Source organism: Lactuca virosa, chromosome 6 (genome assembly GCF_052849685.1).
Source record: "Lactuca virosa cultivar CGN04683 chromosome 6, Lactuca_virosa_CGN04683_v6, whole genome shotgun sequence".
Lineage (NCBI taxonomy): Eukaryota > Viridiplantae > Streptophyta > Magnoliopsida > Asterales > Asteraceae > Lactuca > Lactuca virosa.
Genome location: NC_136431.1, coordinates 257,358,221 through 257,375,840, shown reverse-complemented (window position 1 = coordinate 257,375,840; position 17,620 = coordinate 257,358,221). Strand labels below are relative to the sequence as shown.

General features: G+C 33.0%; 1 protein-coding gene and 1 long non-coding RNA gene across 2 annotated transcripts; both read right to left on the bottom strand.

Moving 5' to 3' along the window:
- Positions 1 to 6: 6 nt before the first annotated feature.
- LOC145122465 (uncharacterized) lies at positions 7 to 4,750 on the bottom strand. Its single transcript, XM_079058067.1, has 10 exons — positions 4,745 to 4,750; positions 4,117 to 4,260; positions 3,744 to 4,032; positions 3,581 to 3,656; positions 3,404 to 3,494; positions 2,894 to 2,966; positions 2,307 to 2,795; positions 1,524 to 2,191; positions 1,191 to 1,431; positions 7 to 1,097 (listed from the first exon to the last, which is right to left on the bottom strand). Exons 1-10 carry the CDS (start codon positions 4,748 to 4,750, stop codon positions 7 to 9), a joined length of 3,168 nt encoding a protein of 1,055 aa, XP_078914193.1.
- A 3,186-nt stretch (positions 4,751 to 7,936) lies between these two features.
- Positions 7,937 to 8,899, bottom strand: LOC145119152 (uncharacterized). Its single transcript, XR_013713704.1, has 6 exons — positions 8,845 to 8,899; positions 8,600 to 8,652; positions 8,423 to 8,472; positions 8,251 to 8,329; positions 8,072 to 8,123; positions 7,937 to 7,984 (listed from the first exon to the last, which is right to left on the bottom strand). It is a non-coding gene; the product is annotated as an uncharacterized LOC145119152 (long non-coding RNA).
- Between the last annotated feature and the right edge of the window lie 8,721 nt (positions 8,900 to 17,620).

The window sequence follows — 17,620 nt, the reverse complement described above, 5'->3', positions numbered from 1 at the left end:
TGAGACTTAACATGCATCTTGATATCTTTTGATCTCATTGATGATGGGTTCCGCTCCATCTTGATCAATGTGGACAACTTGTTTGTCATGTCCCTTGTAAACGTATTTAAAAGCATATTTCACAGATTTTATGCTCGAGCAAACCTCGACATTCATGTGGCAATTGAACATCATTAACAGCTTTGGGTTATATGGTACCACCCATCTGTTATCAAGTGTATTTCCTCGTACGTTGACCTCTATCCCATTGTTTCTCCTCCTATATAATGGATATGAGTCTTCTCCTTGTGTCGTCGCTTCATTAAATTGTCTAGGATATCTCCACCGACATTGTTTTGGCTCTCCTTGCATACATGGACTGGTTTCTCGTAAATGACCACAAGGACCGTGCATCATATGCTTCACAACAATTTCGTGCATTTTGGGATACTTTTTCGGATCGGGAAGTTCAGCACACACCATTTTGTCATAATGGTCGGCATTTGTCATCTTGTGTTCTAGTCTCATTATCAAGAGGAAATGTGCATGTGGCAAACCACGCTTTTGAAACTCCACCACATAAACATATGCTCGAACCACACCCAGGATATGGTGCTTTAGAAGTTGGTCCTTTAGATCCTCTAATTTTGCACGAAACACTCTTGATACAAGGTCTGGTCGATCTTGTGCACTTTGCCCGGGTTTCAAATCATCAACAATTTCTGGCCAGTTTGGATTGCATGTTACTGTAAGGAATATATCAGGCTTTCCGTCATCTTGAACTAACGACATTGCATCTAGGAACCTTCGTCGCATGTCACGTGGTCCACCAATGAAAGATGCAGGTAAGACTATCCGTTGACCGACTCTACTTGGTTCAACTTCACCGGCATTGACACAGTCAACAATTCCTTGGTAAAGGTCAGATCTTATCTTCTTTTGGTTTAGCTTACAAAAAAGCAAGCGTGAAGTCTCGATCTTTATGTAGATATCTACCACAAATTGTTGTAGCAATCTTCTTCCCAATAGAATTAAATTTTTAGATGAACGAATCTGGAATTTGTAACAGTAGTACTCACGCATTGTTACTGTATTCCTACCCTTCTTTGACTTAGCCCCTGCATAAGGGTAATGTTAGAAACATGTAAATTTTGTATTTATGTATATTTTTACCGAAATCATTCATGTTCATATTTCAAAAATGTATGTACCTTCTAAATCATCCACAATATTTTCTTCATTACCCACAACTTCATTGATGGACACCCCATCCCTTGCTATTTTTGCATGCCAACCAGACTCACCATTAGGAAAGAACAATGGATAAGACAAAGGATCATAACAACCTTCGTAAGGTTGAATTTGTGTACTATAGTCAGATCTCCCATATACAACAATGCTTCTTTTATATGTTGTTATGTTGTCATTACCTTCTACCCAAATACCAGCAACCTATATAATTTTTGATTTTAGTATGGTGAATATATAATACGATAAATGATATGATGACTTGAAATTAAGAGAAATAATTATTATATCCAAACCTCAGATGTGGTCGGCCGATTGTATACCCTTTGGTCAAGTTCCACTGATGCGTTCAAAGTGACTCTATAGTTATCGAGAGGTCCTAGCTCACGAAGGCTTCGAAACGTTGTAGCATACGGGTTTGTTGAAAGAACGCCCACCAACACTTGAATGATCTTTCGATCAATATTTGGCCATTGAAGTCTATGTGTAAAGTCGGTTTCGGAATCATAGAAATATAATTGTAAGTACCTAGGTAATCCATCCCTCGGTACTAACTGATCAATTCTGTGATATATTGCTCCGTTCGCACGAAATGTATATACTCCGGATTTCATATTGCTCAAATCATCATCCAACTCTACTCCCATGGATGTGAAAGAAAAGTTTGTATTGTAAGCATGTATATTATCTCTAAATATTTTGCTTGACTCCTCTTCTGATGTAAAAAGACGATATAACTCATCAGGAATTTGGGAAGATGCCAACTTTGTTTTCCCACTCATACAACAAAAAGTAGCGAATTCATGTTTGAACCGTTTGGCTCCACAATGAACACATATATTACTTCCCTCCAAAATAGAATGTACTTCAGGGATACCATCGAAAATAGAATGGTATGGATCCTCTAGAAGAATGTCATCTGGAATTACTTGATTGACATGGACCTCGCTACAACCTCCAACTTCTATAATATATGAAAAAACAACTATTTTAAATGAAAGATAAAAAAGATGTAATTGTTCATTTTAAATAATGATGGTTTATACTAAAATTTGTTGTAGAATTAAATTAGAACTAACCATCTAATGTTTCGTGTGTTAACCCCGAATATATTTGGTTGTTTTCTTCAGCACATGTAACATGATGTTTGTGAATGACCTCTGCAGTAGCAAATATACTTTCATTGTTTCTTTGTTGGTAATCTCTTTCAAGCATTCTCCTTTTTTCTTTGTTGCGTTCATAATACTTTTTGTTAGGATCTTTCCTATTTTGAGCAGCGTTATCCTTACTACGCGGCATACTATTTTCTTTGTCTCTGGCTCGAGTACCATGTGAGGTTGAATGGTTATTTGCGGATAGCATTATTCCACCACTACATTGGTTTTCCAAGTTTTGTAATGGTACCTTTTCTAATTGTTGTTTGGTCTTAATTCGTACATAATATTCACGATTAGCTTTTTTTCGTTTTTCTGCACTACTTTGGGGTTCCTCACAAATAACAACCTTTTGCTTTTTGTTTTGCGTAAATCGTGTTTTCCAATATTCTTTGTTGTATCGTTTTCTTCTTTCTGCAATAATATTAATAATACAATCCTTTTTCTTATAAGTTTTTTAGTTCAAATTAAGAAAAAACAATATATGATTATCATTAATATATTATGCATACCTTTTTCGATATCTAAATAAATTTGCGTCAAATCACCATTTTCATTTTCACTATCTTGGGTCCCCATTTCACACTATAAATTTATAAAACATAAATAAAAAGCATATTATATCTACCAACTCAATACATAAATTTGTTCAATACTTGAATAATATAGATCAAAGATAATAAATTGCAACATAATAGATATATTAAGGTTACAACAACAAAATACCAATAGCTAATATTCTTACATAAACAAACCACCAACAAACGTTCTTAAGCTGTTTATTTTTAAAATTGAAATACATAATTATATCATCCATAAATCGCCCTAATAGCATTTGCTTCTGCCATAACCGGCTCAAATGCAACCCTCGAAATGGATGTAGAATCCAAAAAGTTCACTGAAATTAATTTTTATACATTAATACTTCATATGGATAATAAAAATAATTAATTTGTTAAATGATTTGAACTGAAAAGTTTATACTTACTCCCCCCTCGGCTTCGATATTTAACACGAGATACATATATGATCCATTTCTCTTGAATTGATCGTGCGAGTTTAAAAGGTAAGGCTTCAGGACCATCATTCAAAATCAGCTGAATTACATAGCCACTATAATAATTTGAAATATTAATTTTAATAGTACTTATAATTAAACTCTTAATAATAATAATGATAATAATAATATAAAAACTTACGATTGATCTTGAAGAAGTAAATCAATCGCACAGTCATGGTGTAAAAGACGTCCGTCAATAACTTTGCCAACAACATCTAAACCACCATTTAAGTAAAACAAATTTTAGTTATTTTTAAAAAAATGAGTTAAATATTATATTGTAATAACTATTTAAGAATTACCGATCAGATTTCGTTGACGTGGATTTCTCATTAGATATTCAATAGACTCAACCAATGGATAAGTCGGAAAATGATTTTCAATGACCGGCTTAAGTAGAGTAAATCGTGTAGCTTGGTTGACAATTATGACATATTGATCATCAACAAAGTTGTATCCTTCATACTTGGGGAAGTCATCGGGAGTGGAATTAAGTTTAAAATCATTTATAGAATATAAGCGGCCTTCCATACCTCTTTCTAGGTATCTTCCTATTAAAGAGCTAGGCACAACCACCACCATTTTTTCTCTCTAGTTCATAAAAAAATTGTTAAAAAATAGTAATAGAAAAACTCTTTATATGGTGAAATTAAGCATTATATATTTGGAACTTACATTTTGGTCAACTACAAGCATAATTAGTTTGTTTTCACTTGTATCCACCCAAACAAAATCAATCCGAACGCAAGCGAAATTATACCATGCATATGGACTATTGAGTGACCGAAAAGAGTTAACATTGAAATACATATCCATTTTCTACAAAATTTAAAATAAAATATAAAAGTTAAATAATTGATAACAATATTATTAATTTAAATATTAAAAAGATTCATAATGTTAATAACAATAAATATTGTATTTATAATTATTAAAATAAACAATAGAAAACACAAATATAAAATATTTCAGACTTTCATTTACAATATTAATTTAAATATTAAAAATATTCATAATGTTCATAACAATAAATATTGTATTTATAATTATTAAAATAAACAATAGAAAATATAGATATATAATATTTTAGACTTTCATTTACAATGTTAAAGTTTTGACAACCCTAATTTGATATCATAAATGCTATAAAATTTTATTCTTCATTATATTTTAATAACAACATATTAAACTAAAACCAATAAAAAAATAATAACTATTCATATAATATATTTCTATAAATATTATACTATTAATATCTCTATTTCTTACATTTGGTCTTGTATAAATTTGCATCCACTTTTACATCCATAGCTTTAAACGGTTTATACTTATATTTTAAATGATTTACATTTGTTATAATAAATAAATAAAAGAAATTATATAGAGTATAACATGTAGCAAAAAAAGATAATGATATGTAAACAAAATAAAACATGTAAATAAAAGAAACTACATAGTATTATCAAGTTTTACATGTAGGAAAAACTAATACTATATTAAAATATAATAGAGTAAAACATGTAGCAAAAAAGGATAATGATATTTAAACAAGATGAATAATGTAAATAGAAAGACTTCCAATTTACCTCTATTTTGGTCACAAGTCAAAAGTAAGCACCGACCTGTATCATAGACATGATTAAAACAAAAATAAGTTGTTAAAAACCAAATCAAATCTAAACAAAATTGTAAGTGTTACTCTAAAGTATATACTAAAAACTTGTTGTTACTCTAAACAAAATTGTAAGTGTTACTCTAAAGTATATACTAAAAACCTGTATCATAGACATGATTAAAACAAAAATAAGTTGTTAAAAACCAAATCAAATCTAAACAAAATTGTAAGTGTTACTCTAAAGTATATACTAAAAACTTGTTGTTAGGTAAATGAAAAAAAAATCAATACACATCACTTTATATTAAAAATAGAAATTAATCAAATTTAAACAAAATTGTAAATGTTACTCTAAAACATACACTAAAAATTTATTGTTAGGTAAATGAAAAAAAAAAATCAAAACACATCACTCATTATTAAAAATAGTAATTACGATTTAATTTTTGTATATCAAAATACAACAGAAAGAAAAAGGAAGCATACCTTCTTTTTAAAACTCGGCTTCTACAATTTGTTTATCAACCAATGAACATATTTATATTGGTTTTCCTTTTGGAATCTTTTGCTAGGAATCTTTTGCTAGTACTGATTTTGATGGTCTAGAAAATAGTGTTTCAATTAGGCTTTAGGCTATTTACTCACTAATAAAAAAACTAATATCAAAAGTACAGTCTATACAAACTGTTTTTATTGTCTATTAAACAGTTTTTTTACAGTCTATAAGCCTTTTTTTAAGAGTCTATAAATTGCTGTTTTCTTTTTACATGCTTTTACCTAATATTCTACTGATTTTGACTGTCAAATAAACAGTATTTTAGACAGTCTGAAAAATACTATTTATGACCACCTATTTACCTACTAATTTACTGTTTTTGACATGGGTTTTACCTACTACATTGCTGTTTTCACAGTCAACAATACTATTACTGACAACATTTGTACCTAATAAAATATTTTGCAATCAGAAAAATACTTTTTTCACATGCAATCAATTTGTGTTTAAAAAAAACGAAATACCTTTATTTGTTTTATTTTATTCGTTATTATAAATTCCTACTTTCACATAAACACAGAATATAAAAAATGTACCTTAACATTTAAGATATGCATTAATTTTTTTTATTCTATTCTTTAATAAAGCATCCAACTTTCACATTAACACATTCAAAAACATATAGATAAATTCAGAATGTCATGACAATAAAAAGTGAGAAAATATGATGTTTTTATACAAAACTTGTATGATCAATGTTTACAATGCAAGAAATAGCATCATAATTTCAATTTTTGGTTATATTATAATCGAATCAATTAAAATAAGATGATATTTCTTATTCCTTACAAGGAAGGGCAAGAAATATCATTGTACTTCAATGCCGACATAATCATGAATAGCAACTTATTTTCGTAAGAAAGAAAAGCGTAAAAAAGTAGGATCCCATAATATAGAAATCTTTGAAAGTACGATGTTATTTCCTACTTTGTATTTTAAAAACTGGGAAATAACAAGGTACTTTCACGATTTCTTTATCATTTAACCTTACTTTAACATATATACATACAATTACACACTTATGAACGGATTACATAATAGAAAAAATATCATATTTCTACCCCTACTAATTTTGAAGGTTGTCCAAACACATCAAAAACTTGTACCTAGCAAAAAAAAGTTAAAATATAAGCCATCATAAAACAATCATGAATTGTATAGATATTTGCATTGTAATTTAATTGTTGACTTAAGAGTATCTTACTTTCATTTCAATGAGAAAAAAAAGTGAATTATAAAAATTGGATCAAAGAAATTATGATGTTATTTCATGCTTTGTATTTAAAATATATTAGAAAACAACACTAAAAAAAGGAATCAATGAAAGTTTGTATTTACAAAACACAATATAGGATCAAATAGTGCATCATATAAATATAATCTAACTTTAATTGTTGCCTTAAAGCTTCATAATTTCATTTTAGTTAAATAAAAAATAGTGCATTATAAAACATGAATAAAAGAAAGTATGATCCTATTTCATGCTTTGTATTTAAATAAGCATGAAAAATAGGATGCTATAAAGAGATTCAATGCAAGTATGATGCTATTTCTAACTTTTTAAAAAAGAAATATTGATGCTTGTAATAAAATCTTTATAATTGCATTATACTTTTACATACACACATGATCACATACATATACCATACAGTAGGATGCCATTATATACCTTTCATAAAAAGGTTTCATTTTTGTTCTTTAAATCAAATAAAGGTGTCATTTAAAATATAATGATATTTCTTACTTTGTGTTTTATGAAGGAATAAATATGATAGAGTTTTGGACTAAATAGGTGTGTTTTAAATTTTTATTTACCAAATAGGTGCAGATTCAAAAATATTTACCAAACAAGTGTAGTTTTAAAATTTTATATTTTTTAAACTTTCATTTTATTTTTACTTATTTTCTTTTAAATATTTTTTGACCTCTTTTTTTTTATAAAAAATTGCTATTTTTATCATTTTTTTTATAAACACCATTTCTTAAAATAATTTGGTAACGTAAAACAAAGATTGTGTCACTACATTTAATTTTTAAATTTTCCAAATTACCATACCGTTGTACAATTTTTTATCATCATCCCTAATTAGTATTTTTTTAATAACAATTTAATAACGTAAAACAAAGATTTTATATCATTCCATACTTAAACTTTTTAATTTTCAAAATTACAATATTGTTTATCAATTTTTTTTCAATGTAAATTCCATGCAACAGTACTATGTTACCTGAACATTAACATAATGCAATTTAAATTCTATAATGATACCATATAGAAAAAAAACCTCAACAAATATATGAAGAGTTTAGAAAAATATCAACTACCTTCAATAAGTATTTTTTTAACAATTAATCACACCCTTTCATCAGATCTGAAAAAAAAACCACAAACTATGAGTTAATCATGAATAATATAACATAAAAGTTTAATTGAAGTTAATAAACACCAATAATTATACCTAAATAACATAAAAGTTTGTTGGTGCAAATCCGATATCATTCCTTCTTGATCTGCTTGCATTTCATATATACAATAGAATAAAAAATCACAAAATCAGAATTTTTATGTGTAAATAGATAGAAAAAGAAAATGCTGAAATGGTTCGTTCAACAAATAAAAACGCAACAGAAATATAACCTGCTAATATTCTAAAACACCAAGTAAAATCAGAGTTTCGTTCAACATCCATGGGATGCACCGTTCCAGTTTTTTGGACCTGAAAAAAACGATTTTTGTGGCTATTGGAGTTTGTTCATTATTATGGAGAAGAAAACTGAAAAATCAAACCAAGTTAGAAAAAAAAACGAACCTTTCTCTCGTTTGTACTGCACGATCGAAAACCTCAAGATTGTATGAGCCCTAGCACATGGAATCGCAAGCAACACCAAAATCGGTTAAAACAGGACAAAAGGTACGCGATTTTGGCGATCTTTTTGAATTCTGGAGAACAAAACTCAAAAACCGAAACAAGTTATAAAAAACGAACCTTTCTATCGTTTGTTCCGAACAATCTTCGAAAACTTTTGGATTGTATTAACCCTAACACATGAAATCGAAACAAACAAGCAAAATCAGTTAGCACAGGACAAAAGGTAGGGGATTTTGGCGATTTTTTTGTGGCTAAGGGCGTTCGTTCGAAATTCTAGAGAACAAAACTCAAAACAAAAAACCAAAATCGAAACAAAAAACCATCTTTAAACCAAAATCGAAACAAAACTCAAAAAAACGAACCTTTCAATCGTTTGTTCCACACAATCTTCGAAAACTTCGAGATTGTATAAACCCTAGCACGTGAAATCGAAACAGACATGCAAAATCGGTTAGCACAGGACAAACAAAAAACCATCTTTAAACCAAAATCGAAACAAAACTAAAAAAAACGAACCTTTCAATCGTTTGTTCCACACAATCTTCGAAAACTTCGAGATTGTATAAACCCTAGCACGTGAAATCGAAACAGACAAGCAAAATCAGTTAGCACAGGACAAACAAAAAACCATCTTTAAACCAAAATCGAAACAAAACTCAAAAAAACGAACCTTTCAATCGTTTCTTCCACACAATCTTCGAAAACTTTGAGATTGTATAAACCCTAGCACGTGAAATCGAAACAAAAAACCAAAATCGGTTATCACAGGACAAAATGTAGGGGATTTTTGCGAGTTTTTTTTAAGCTGATGGGTTCCAAGTAGGTAACTCGGTGGTTGTAACGACGTTGGTGACGATGGGTAAGGGTATTGAGCGAGATTTAGATGGCGAATGGATTAAGAGAGGAGGAGGAGAGATCTTTGGCTAATTCACGATAGGGTAACGGCGGAATGAGAAAGGAGAGAAGATTCGGTTGTAAATTAGGGCATAATGGATACAAGGATCCGTGTATTTGCTTTTCTTGTTTCCTATTGGTTCAAACAATTTCATACGGATTGCAAATATCAAAATCATGACCCTTCATTTTAGATCCAAATGTCCATAATTGATTTCCTTGATTTTTAAGATAAATGTCTTAAACTATAGAGGGCCCACAAAAATAAACTCTTTATAAGATGGTATATATATATATATATATATATATATATATATATATATATATATAATAAGTTGAAATACTACGAACAAACATAAGCTAGTGTTCTAGAATTACTATAAGTGGAGTAAATTCACAACAAGACGGGTGTAGATCCATCATATAAGAGTGTTGTGATGGGGATGAAGATGAAAGTAGGGTAGTTGTAAATTTATGTACGTCGAAATGTATTATATTTGAGTTTGTCTACGTTTTGATGTATTTTTTTTTATGTTTTCGAGCATCAATTTATGTACGTTTTTTACGTATGAGTCGAGTCACATATAATAATTTTTTGTTTGTTGACTTAAAAAAACTAATTTTTATGTGCTTTTATATATATATATATATATATATATATATATATATATATATATATGTGTGTGTGTGTGTGTGTGTGTGTGTGTGTGTCGTTATAAATTCAAGGTGGTCAGCGTTTCGATGAAAATTTGAAATTTTCGTTATAAATTTGAGTTCGTCTATGTTTCGATGTATTTTTTTTATGTTTTCATACTTATTTTTTTCGTACATGCTTATTTTTTTACGTTTTGACGTATTGACGATTGTATTGATAAAAGTTATGTCGAAACATACAAAAATAATCATGAACAAAAAAATAACGAGACTACCGGTTATAACATTGGTAAGCATGTTAGAGAAGCAAATATGATTTTCAGAAATAATATAGGAAATTGTACATTTATTATATTAATGTCTTTGACGGCTTCGAATAAAAGGACTCATTTCACATTTCAAAGAAGATAATTTCCACTGACTGTAGGTTTTGTGATGACAATAAACAAGAGTCATTTTTTTTTGAAACAGGAAATTTAACCTATTCCTAAACTACTCTTTAAATCCATTTATGTCCACGACGGGACTTGGTCCCTCAACTTCAAAGAGGGAGGGCAACATCGGATACCGTTGGACTAGAAGCTCTTTGGTAAACAAGAGTCAATGACAGTCGTTATCGAAGGTAGGAATTGTTTTTAAGACAACCAATGTTCACTCATGGGCAGTTGTATGTTTCATTGTCCAGAGTTAAAAATAGAGATAGATTAAAAATATTAATTTTAGATAATAACGATAAACTTAGTAATAAGACATCTAATGTTGTATTCAAAGAAGTTGTTTTGAAATTTGTGATTCATAACATTTATTTACAATATGTCAATAATTTTTTTATTAGTATAGATTCAATTACCCACTTCTTCATGTTTTTATTGTATTCATTTCGAAAATTTATTTTAAAAAATGTTTAATTTTTACACCTTAATATTCAGCATAACTGTTTAATACATGTCAATAGTTTTTTTTATTACTATATATATTGAATTACTTACTTATTAATCATTTCTTTTGTATTAATTTCAAAATTTTACTTAAAATATACTTAATGTTTACAGTTTATATATAACTTTTTTTTATCAACACGTGTCTTATACGGGTCACACACCTAGTATATATATATATATATATATATATATATATATATATATATATATATATACTAGTTTATAACCCATTGAACCACGAGCTATAAATTTAATTAAACTTTCATAATTATTAATCAATTATTTTAAATAAATTATTAATTAAGAGATATATCAAAATTTTAAAGTTATTATAACTTCAAATTTAACATGTAATTAGAAAATGTAAATTTGAATTTTGAAATGAGTTGCCTAATATATCTACATGACACATGACATAATATAAATAAGGAGTTGTATTAGACTGACACTCGGTAAAAAGAGATTAAAACTATTCATTTATTAGAATAGGGATATATATATATATATATATATATATATATATATATATATATATATATATATATATATATATATATATATCAGTGTTGTAAAAATCGGCCTAGGCGACCGATTAATCGGCGCCTAGGGGTTAGGCGGACCGCAACCGACCACGTTTATGTGTAATCGCTCAGAGTAATCGGGGCTGGTCAACGCCGGTCAAACTCGGAGCTAATTGGATTCTAATCGGTGCTAATCGGATCTAGGCGGTTTAACTGGTCAACTTTGGTCAACGGATTTTCAAAAAACAATTAGGGGCAAAATTGTCAAAACTGAAAACTTTTGCTAGGGTTCGTTCTCACTTCTCATTCCATCGTCCCCTGTGAAAACGTTTTCTGTGGTTTCTCACTTTTTCTCTCGACTCAAAGCTGAAATCGGAGAACTTGAAGCTCACCCTCGTCCTCGCCATCACCTCTTAAAGCTGGAATCCCTGAATTCCGATCTCACCCTCCCGTTTCTCCTTCCTCTTCGTCGCTGTTAGAGACTCATTTCTCTTCCGACAGCGACAACGGCCTTTATCATCTACATAGGTTAGTTCTTTAAACTCGATTTAAGCTGTAAAATTTCGATTTTATCTATTAAACTCGATTTCAGTTGTTAATCAACGGATTTGTGAAGAACTTAAGGGCTCGTCCTCAACTGATTAACCTCTATTAATCTCGATGTATGCTATCAAACTTCGACTTTACTCTATTAACCTCGATATCCTGCTTCTGATTTTTGTTCTTTGATTTAAGTTGAAATGTATTGGTTCAACAATCAACAGATGGACTCGTTTTTTTATTTAAGTTGTTAATCAACATATTTTTTTTCTGCATTTTCACTACTGGAGGCTTTTGATATGAAGCTTAAGCAGTTAATTTTTTCTATACCTGTTTTGGCTTGTGATATGAAGTATACATTTAATTTTTCTGTTAAATTGATATGAACGATATACAGAGCATGCTGATTTGTGATGATATTAGATGAAGGGATGATAAAGTGATAAATTGATATGAATATGGTGTTAATGTGATGATATACTCAATTTTTCTGTTAAAATGATATGTGAGTGAGTATTTTTAATATGTTAATGTGATTTTTTAATGTGTTAAATTGATATGAATATGGTGTTAATGTGATGATATAGTCAATATTAGATGAAGTGATGATAAATTGATTTGAGTGAGCATTTTTAATGTGTTAATGTGATTTTTGTATAACAGTTGACAATCAATGGCATCTAATGCTTCGACTACATCTATTGGATCAACCGCCACTGGTGCACATAAACGTAATTCAGTTGATGTTGGTTGGGAATATGGTGTTATCTCGGATAAAAAAACAAGGATAGATTGAAATGTACCTTGTGTGGAAAAGTGTTTGGTGGAGGGATTTTTAGGATGAAACAACATATTGCTCATGTGACGGGGAATGTATCTTCATGTCCAAAGTCTGCAAAAGATGATCAATTGAAATGTCTAAATTATCTTAACGAAGGGAAGTTGAAAAAGAAAGCTGAAAAAATTCAGATTGAAGACTTAAGGGTACAGGCGAGACAAGAATTGCATGATAGCGTAGATGAAGTAGAAAATTCTTTGGGGTCGAAGGCACCAAATGTTATAGGCCCCATGGATAACTTCGCAAACATAATAAACCCCGAAGAAGTTGTGAAGGCGGGAAAGGGCAAAAATATTGATCTTAACAATATTGTCCGGAAAGAAAGAATATTAGCAGTCCATAAATTTATTAGTAGGTGGCCATATGAGAGTGTGATTCATTTTCATGCCTATGAAAGGGATAGCTTCAAAATGATGTTGGAGGTTATTGGCCAATTTGGAACCGGTCTTCCATGTCCTACAAGATATGCTTTGAGTAACCCACTTCTAATTCTTGAAGTTGAAAGAACAAAAAATTTGTTGAAAAAAAATGAAAAAGAATGGAAAGAGGATGGATGCTCGATTATGACAGATGCTTGGTCCGGTCGAAGAGGAGAAGCATTATGAATTTATGTGTTAATTCAAAGATGGGTATCGTTTTTTATCTTCAAAAGAATGTTCTGGTGAATCACATACAAGCCAACACATATATGAGTATGTGGAATCTTGTATTCAACAAGTTGGTCCCGAGAATGTTGTTCAAGTTGTGACCGATAATGCCACAAATAACATGGGAGTGGCGAAGTTGCTAAAAGAGAAAAGACCATCTATTTTTTGGACATTATCTGCGACACATACCATTAACCTTATGCTTGAAGGTATTTACATTATTTTATTTATTTATTGTATTTATTATTTTATTTGTTTAGTACTTTATTTAGTTTTAAAATGTTTAATTATATACTATAATTTGTTATTTAATCGTGTTTATTTTTCAAGATATCAGAGCACTCCCAAGGTTTAAGAAAATCCTAGATCAAGCAAAGAAACTGTAACACCCAGTTTTGAAAGTACTCGGTTGTGGTCTTGGAGGCCAAGGGTAGGGGTGATTCGGTCTTTTATGGGTCCCGGGTTTTATCCGGAAGGTTTTAGGCTTGGGGGTATGGCTAGAAGCGTAGGGCTTCCCGCCACCTTTTCATAGATATAAAGTTATTCGGAAACGAACTTAGAACGGAGAAGTTATAGCACTTTGAAGTTAGTGGCAATATTGATCCTTAATGGAGAAAGATGGCAAGAAAGGACCATGCATGCAAGGTGGCCAGCGCAAGAGTACGCCCAGCGTAAGCTGGGGTACGCCCATCATAGAAGGGTTAAGTAATCGCGGGTGTTAGAAACGTACGCCCAACGTACGCTCAGAGACCCTAAACACTAATTTTAGGGTCAAGCACTATATAAGGAATATTAGGACTCAAACCCTAGCCCCTTATCAGCCTCCCCAACCTCAGAAAAACCCTATAATGTCTCATTCCTTCATTCTTGTGTGATTTTCATCTTGAGAAGCCCATCTTGGTGGTTTTAAACTTGGAAGAAGAAATAAGAAGTTGGCAAAGAAGGACTTGTGTAGCTTGAGCTCATAGATCCGGGATAGCATCATCATTTGGGACTATTTGGAGGTATAAAGTTCATAACTTTCCTCAAGTATGCTTAGATCTAGTGTAGTGTGGTTTTGAAGTCATTTTGGTCCCAAGCATAGAACTTTATGGTTCAAATCCGATTTCTGGACTTAGAGTTGCCACTCTCAGTTCTAAATGAGTCCCTAAGGCAAAAAGTTGCCATCTTGAATGTATTATTGGGATCATGCATGAGTTAAGATCATTTTTATGGGAAAGGACTGTTATTTTGGAGTTTGGGCTCATTAGGGCCATGAAAAGTCACCAAGTCAGTGACTTTATGGATTAAGACGTTGAAAAGGACTTGGATCTGTGATTGTAGCTTCTGGATTAGAGTATTAAGCACTTAATGGAAAAGTGACTTAACAGGGGAGTACGTTGAGCGTACATGTAGGTAAGCCCAACGTACGCACCATTTAGCTTATACGCTTAGCGTACATAGGAGTACGCCCAACGTACTCATCAGATATGGGCTTGGCTTGTTTTGGGCCTCGGTTTGGGCCATGCATTGGATTTTAGTTCTTTGGGCCTTAGTGGGCCATCAAAAGTCAGATGTTTTGGTGCAAGAATATGTTTGGGCTTAGGGTAAGGCCCATTAGAGGGATTGGGCCCAATTTAGAAAATTGGGCCATTAGTGGGACACTAGTGGGCTTGGGAAGCCTACCTAGTGTTGGGCCTTTTGTATTATGGCTTTGGGCCTTAGTCATGGACCAAGTTAGACTAGGGGTAAAATGGTCATTTTACCCCATTTTACCCTAGGGAGGATTATTGATTTAGACTAAGTGTTATTTTGGTACTGATAGCTCGAGGAGCCGAAGGAGCAGCAGTTCGGGGAATTGCCAATTAGCAGCCAGAGGTTTATCGGTGGGTTTGCAGCAATGCGAGGTGAATCTCCTCACTGTGTGTATGGGTCTACGGCGACAATGCCGGCCCATTATGTTTGTGTATAGTAGGAAGACTCGGGGGTTAGCCCTAGGCATTTTTATGATATATGTTCCGGATTGCGATCTGATGTCGGGCGATGCCCGAGGTATGTTAGTATGCTAGAGGTCTTTGTGATTCTTGCATGTGTTGGTAGTATGTTTCCGGACCAGGGTCCGATGCCGGGGTAATCCCGAGGAATGTTTTATGTTGCATAGTAGATTATACTTGTTATCTTTGTGATACATGTATGTGCCTGGTAGGGAGGTGAGTGTGGGTGAGGTCTCGTATCTCACTACTAGCTGAGTACGGTCGGGGTTCCGTATCTCATTATTAGCGGAGCAGGGGCGGGGCCCGGGATAGGAGAGAGGTGAGTGTGGGCGGGGGCTCGTATCTCATTATTAGCAGGAGCGTGGACGGGGCTCCATGAATTTTCAGTAGCAGGACAGGGGCGGGGCCCAAGATAGGCGAGGCCTTAGAACATGAATTTAGTAGTGTATGTTGCTTTATGTGTTAGCATGTTTATGTGATTGTATATGTATAGCGGGCGGGTCCCGGAGATAGGCGAGGCCTAAGAGAAACCGATTTGTATACTGAGCGGGGCTCGATACCAGGCGGGGCCTGATGTCGGGTGGGGCCCGATGCCGGAGCGAGTCCGATGTAGGGCAAGTCCCGATGCAGCGGGCGGGGGCCCAATATGTGGTTATGTGTATGGTATGTGGTAGGTTGGGAACTCACTAAGCTTCGTGCTTACGGTTTTCAGTTTTGGTTTCAGGTACTTCCGGTAGCAGAGCGAAGAGCTCAGGATGACTGCATCGCACACACCATGATGTTTAGCCTGGGATGTTTTACTCTGATTTTTGATATGGAACTCTGATGACCATGTTTGATGAAATGTTTTGATAACTAATGGTTTTCTTAATGAATTAAAATGAAATTTTTAGTCTTGATTTTTGGGATGTTTCAAGTTGGTATCTGAGCCTTGGTTTGAGGGATTCGGGCACAATCTCGGGTGTGTCCGAACTCAAACTGAGGACTTGGTATGAAAAATTTTCAAAGGAAGTCATTTTTATAAAGATATTTGAGAAAAAAGAAAAGAATTTTGAAAAGAGAAATGAACTTTGAAAAGAGAATAGGGTGTTGTGCATGCAATCAGCCGAGCTCAAGTAAGTTCTCCCAAATTACCCATACATGTTTGTTTGGATATGATATGCTTATGAGAATTGCATGCTAGACTAGGGCTAAGGATCTAGGAGGATGCCTTATGTGCCTGTTATATGTGTATGAGCTTAGAATCGCATGCTAGTACAGATTCCTGATATGTGGACAGAATCGCTTGATTATGTTTCTGGTTAGATTCTCCGTTTGTCCGAATGCTACTTGCTTTGTGCTTTGTGGTACTTTGAGTGATGTGAGTTAGTTACTGGGTGAATACGTTAAGTCACATGTGATCAGGGTTGAATAATCTCGGAGTGCTGGATTTGACCCTACTGTGCAGCTCTTATCTGAGTCCAACCGTTGTAGGGATGAGTCCTTTACTCGAAGGATTATCCGAGCCTCATTACAAGTGATGGTATTCACGTAGTGGTTAATTGGCATTATGAAGAGTTCTTCAGCAGCTGAGGACTGGGTTGGGTTATAGATTTCCCTAGGGAAAGCCTAGGATCAGATTAGTGATGGGAGCAATAGTAGTAGTGCAAGGGATTTGGTGGAGTCAAGGCAATCTTTAAGGAAAGTACGGATAGATGTGGAAGGTAGTAGGGGCCCATACTACTGAAAGCAGAGGATCTGTACTCGAATCAAAGAGGGATGAGATAAAACCAGGGAACTTGTAGTGTGTGTGTGATCCCTCAGTAGTGGAGTATACTGATGGTTATTATGATATGTTGCAGAATGGTGACGCTACGGGGTAGACCAGTTGGCGATTCAGGCGCCGGTGAGGGATCAAGCTCGGGCTCAGGAGCCGAGCAGCTCAGGGAGCAGATGAGAGAGTTTATTTCAGCAGACTCCTTTGATCTTCGGTACGGTCAAGCAGGGCATACTAGAGATTTTGGATGAGAAGCTGAGAGCTTTCCGTACGAGCCGATGTCTCGAGGGGGACAAGATCCGACTTGCCTCCTGTCTTCTGAAGGACAGAGCGCAGGATTGGTGGGAGGAGGTTGGGCATGCCATTGGGGATGA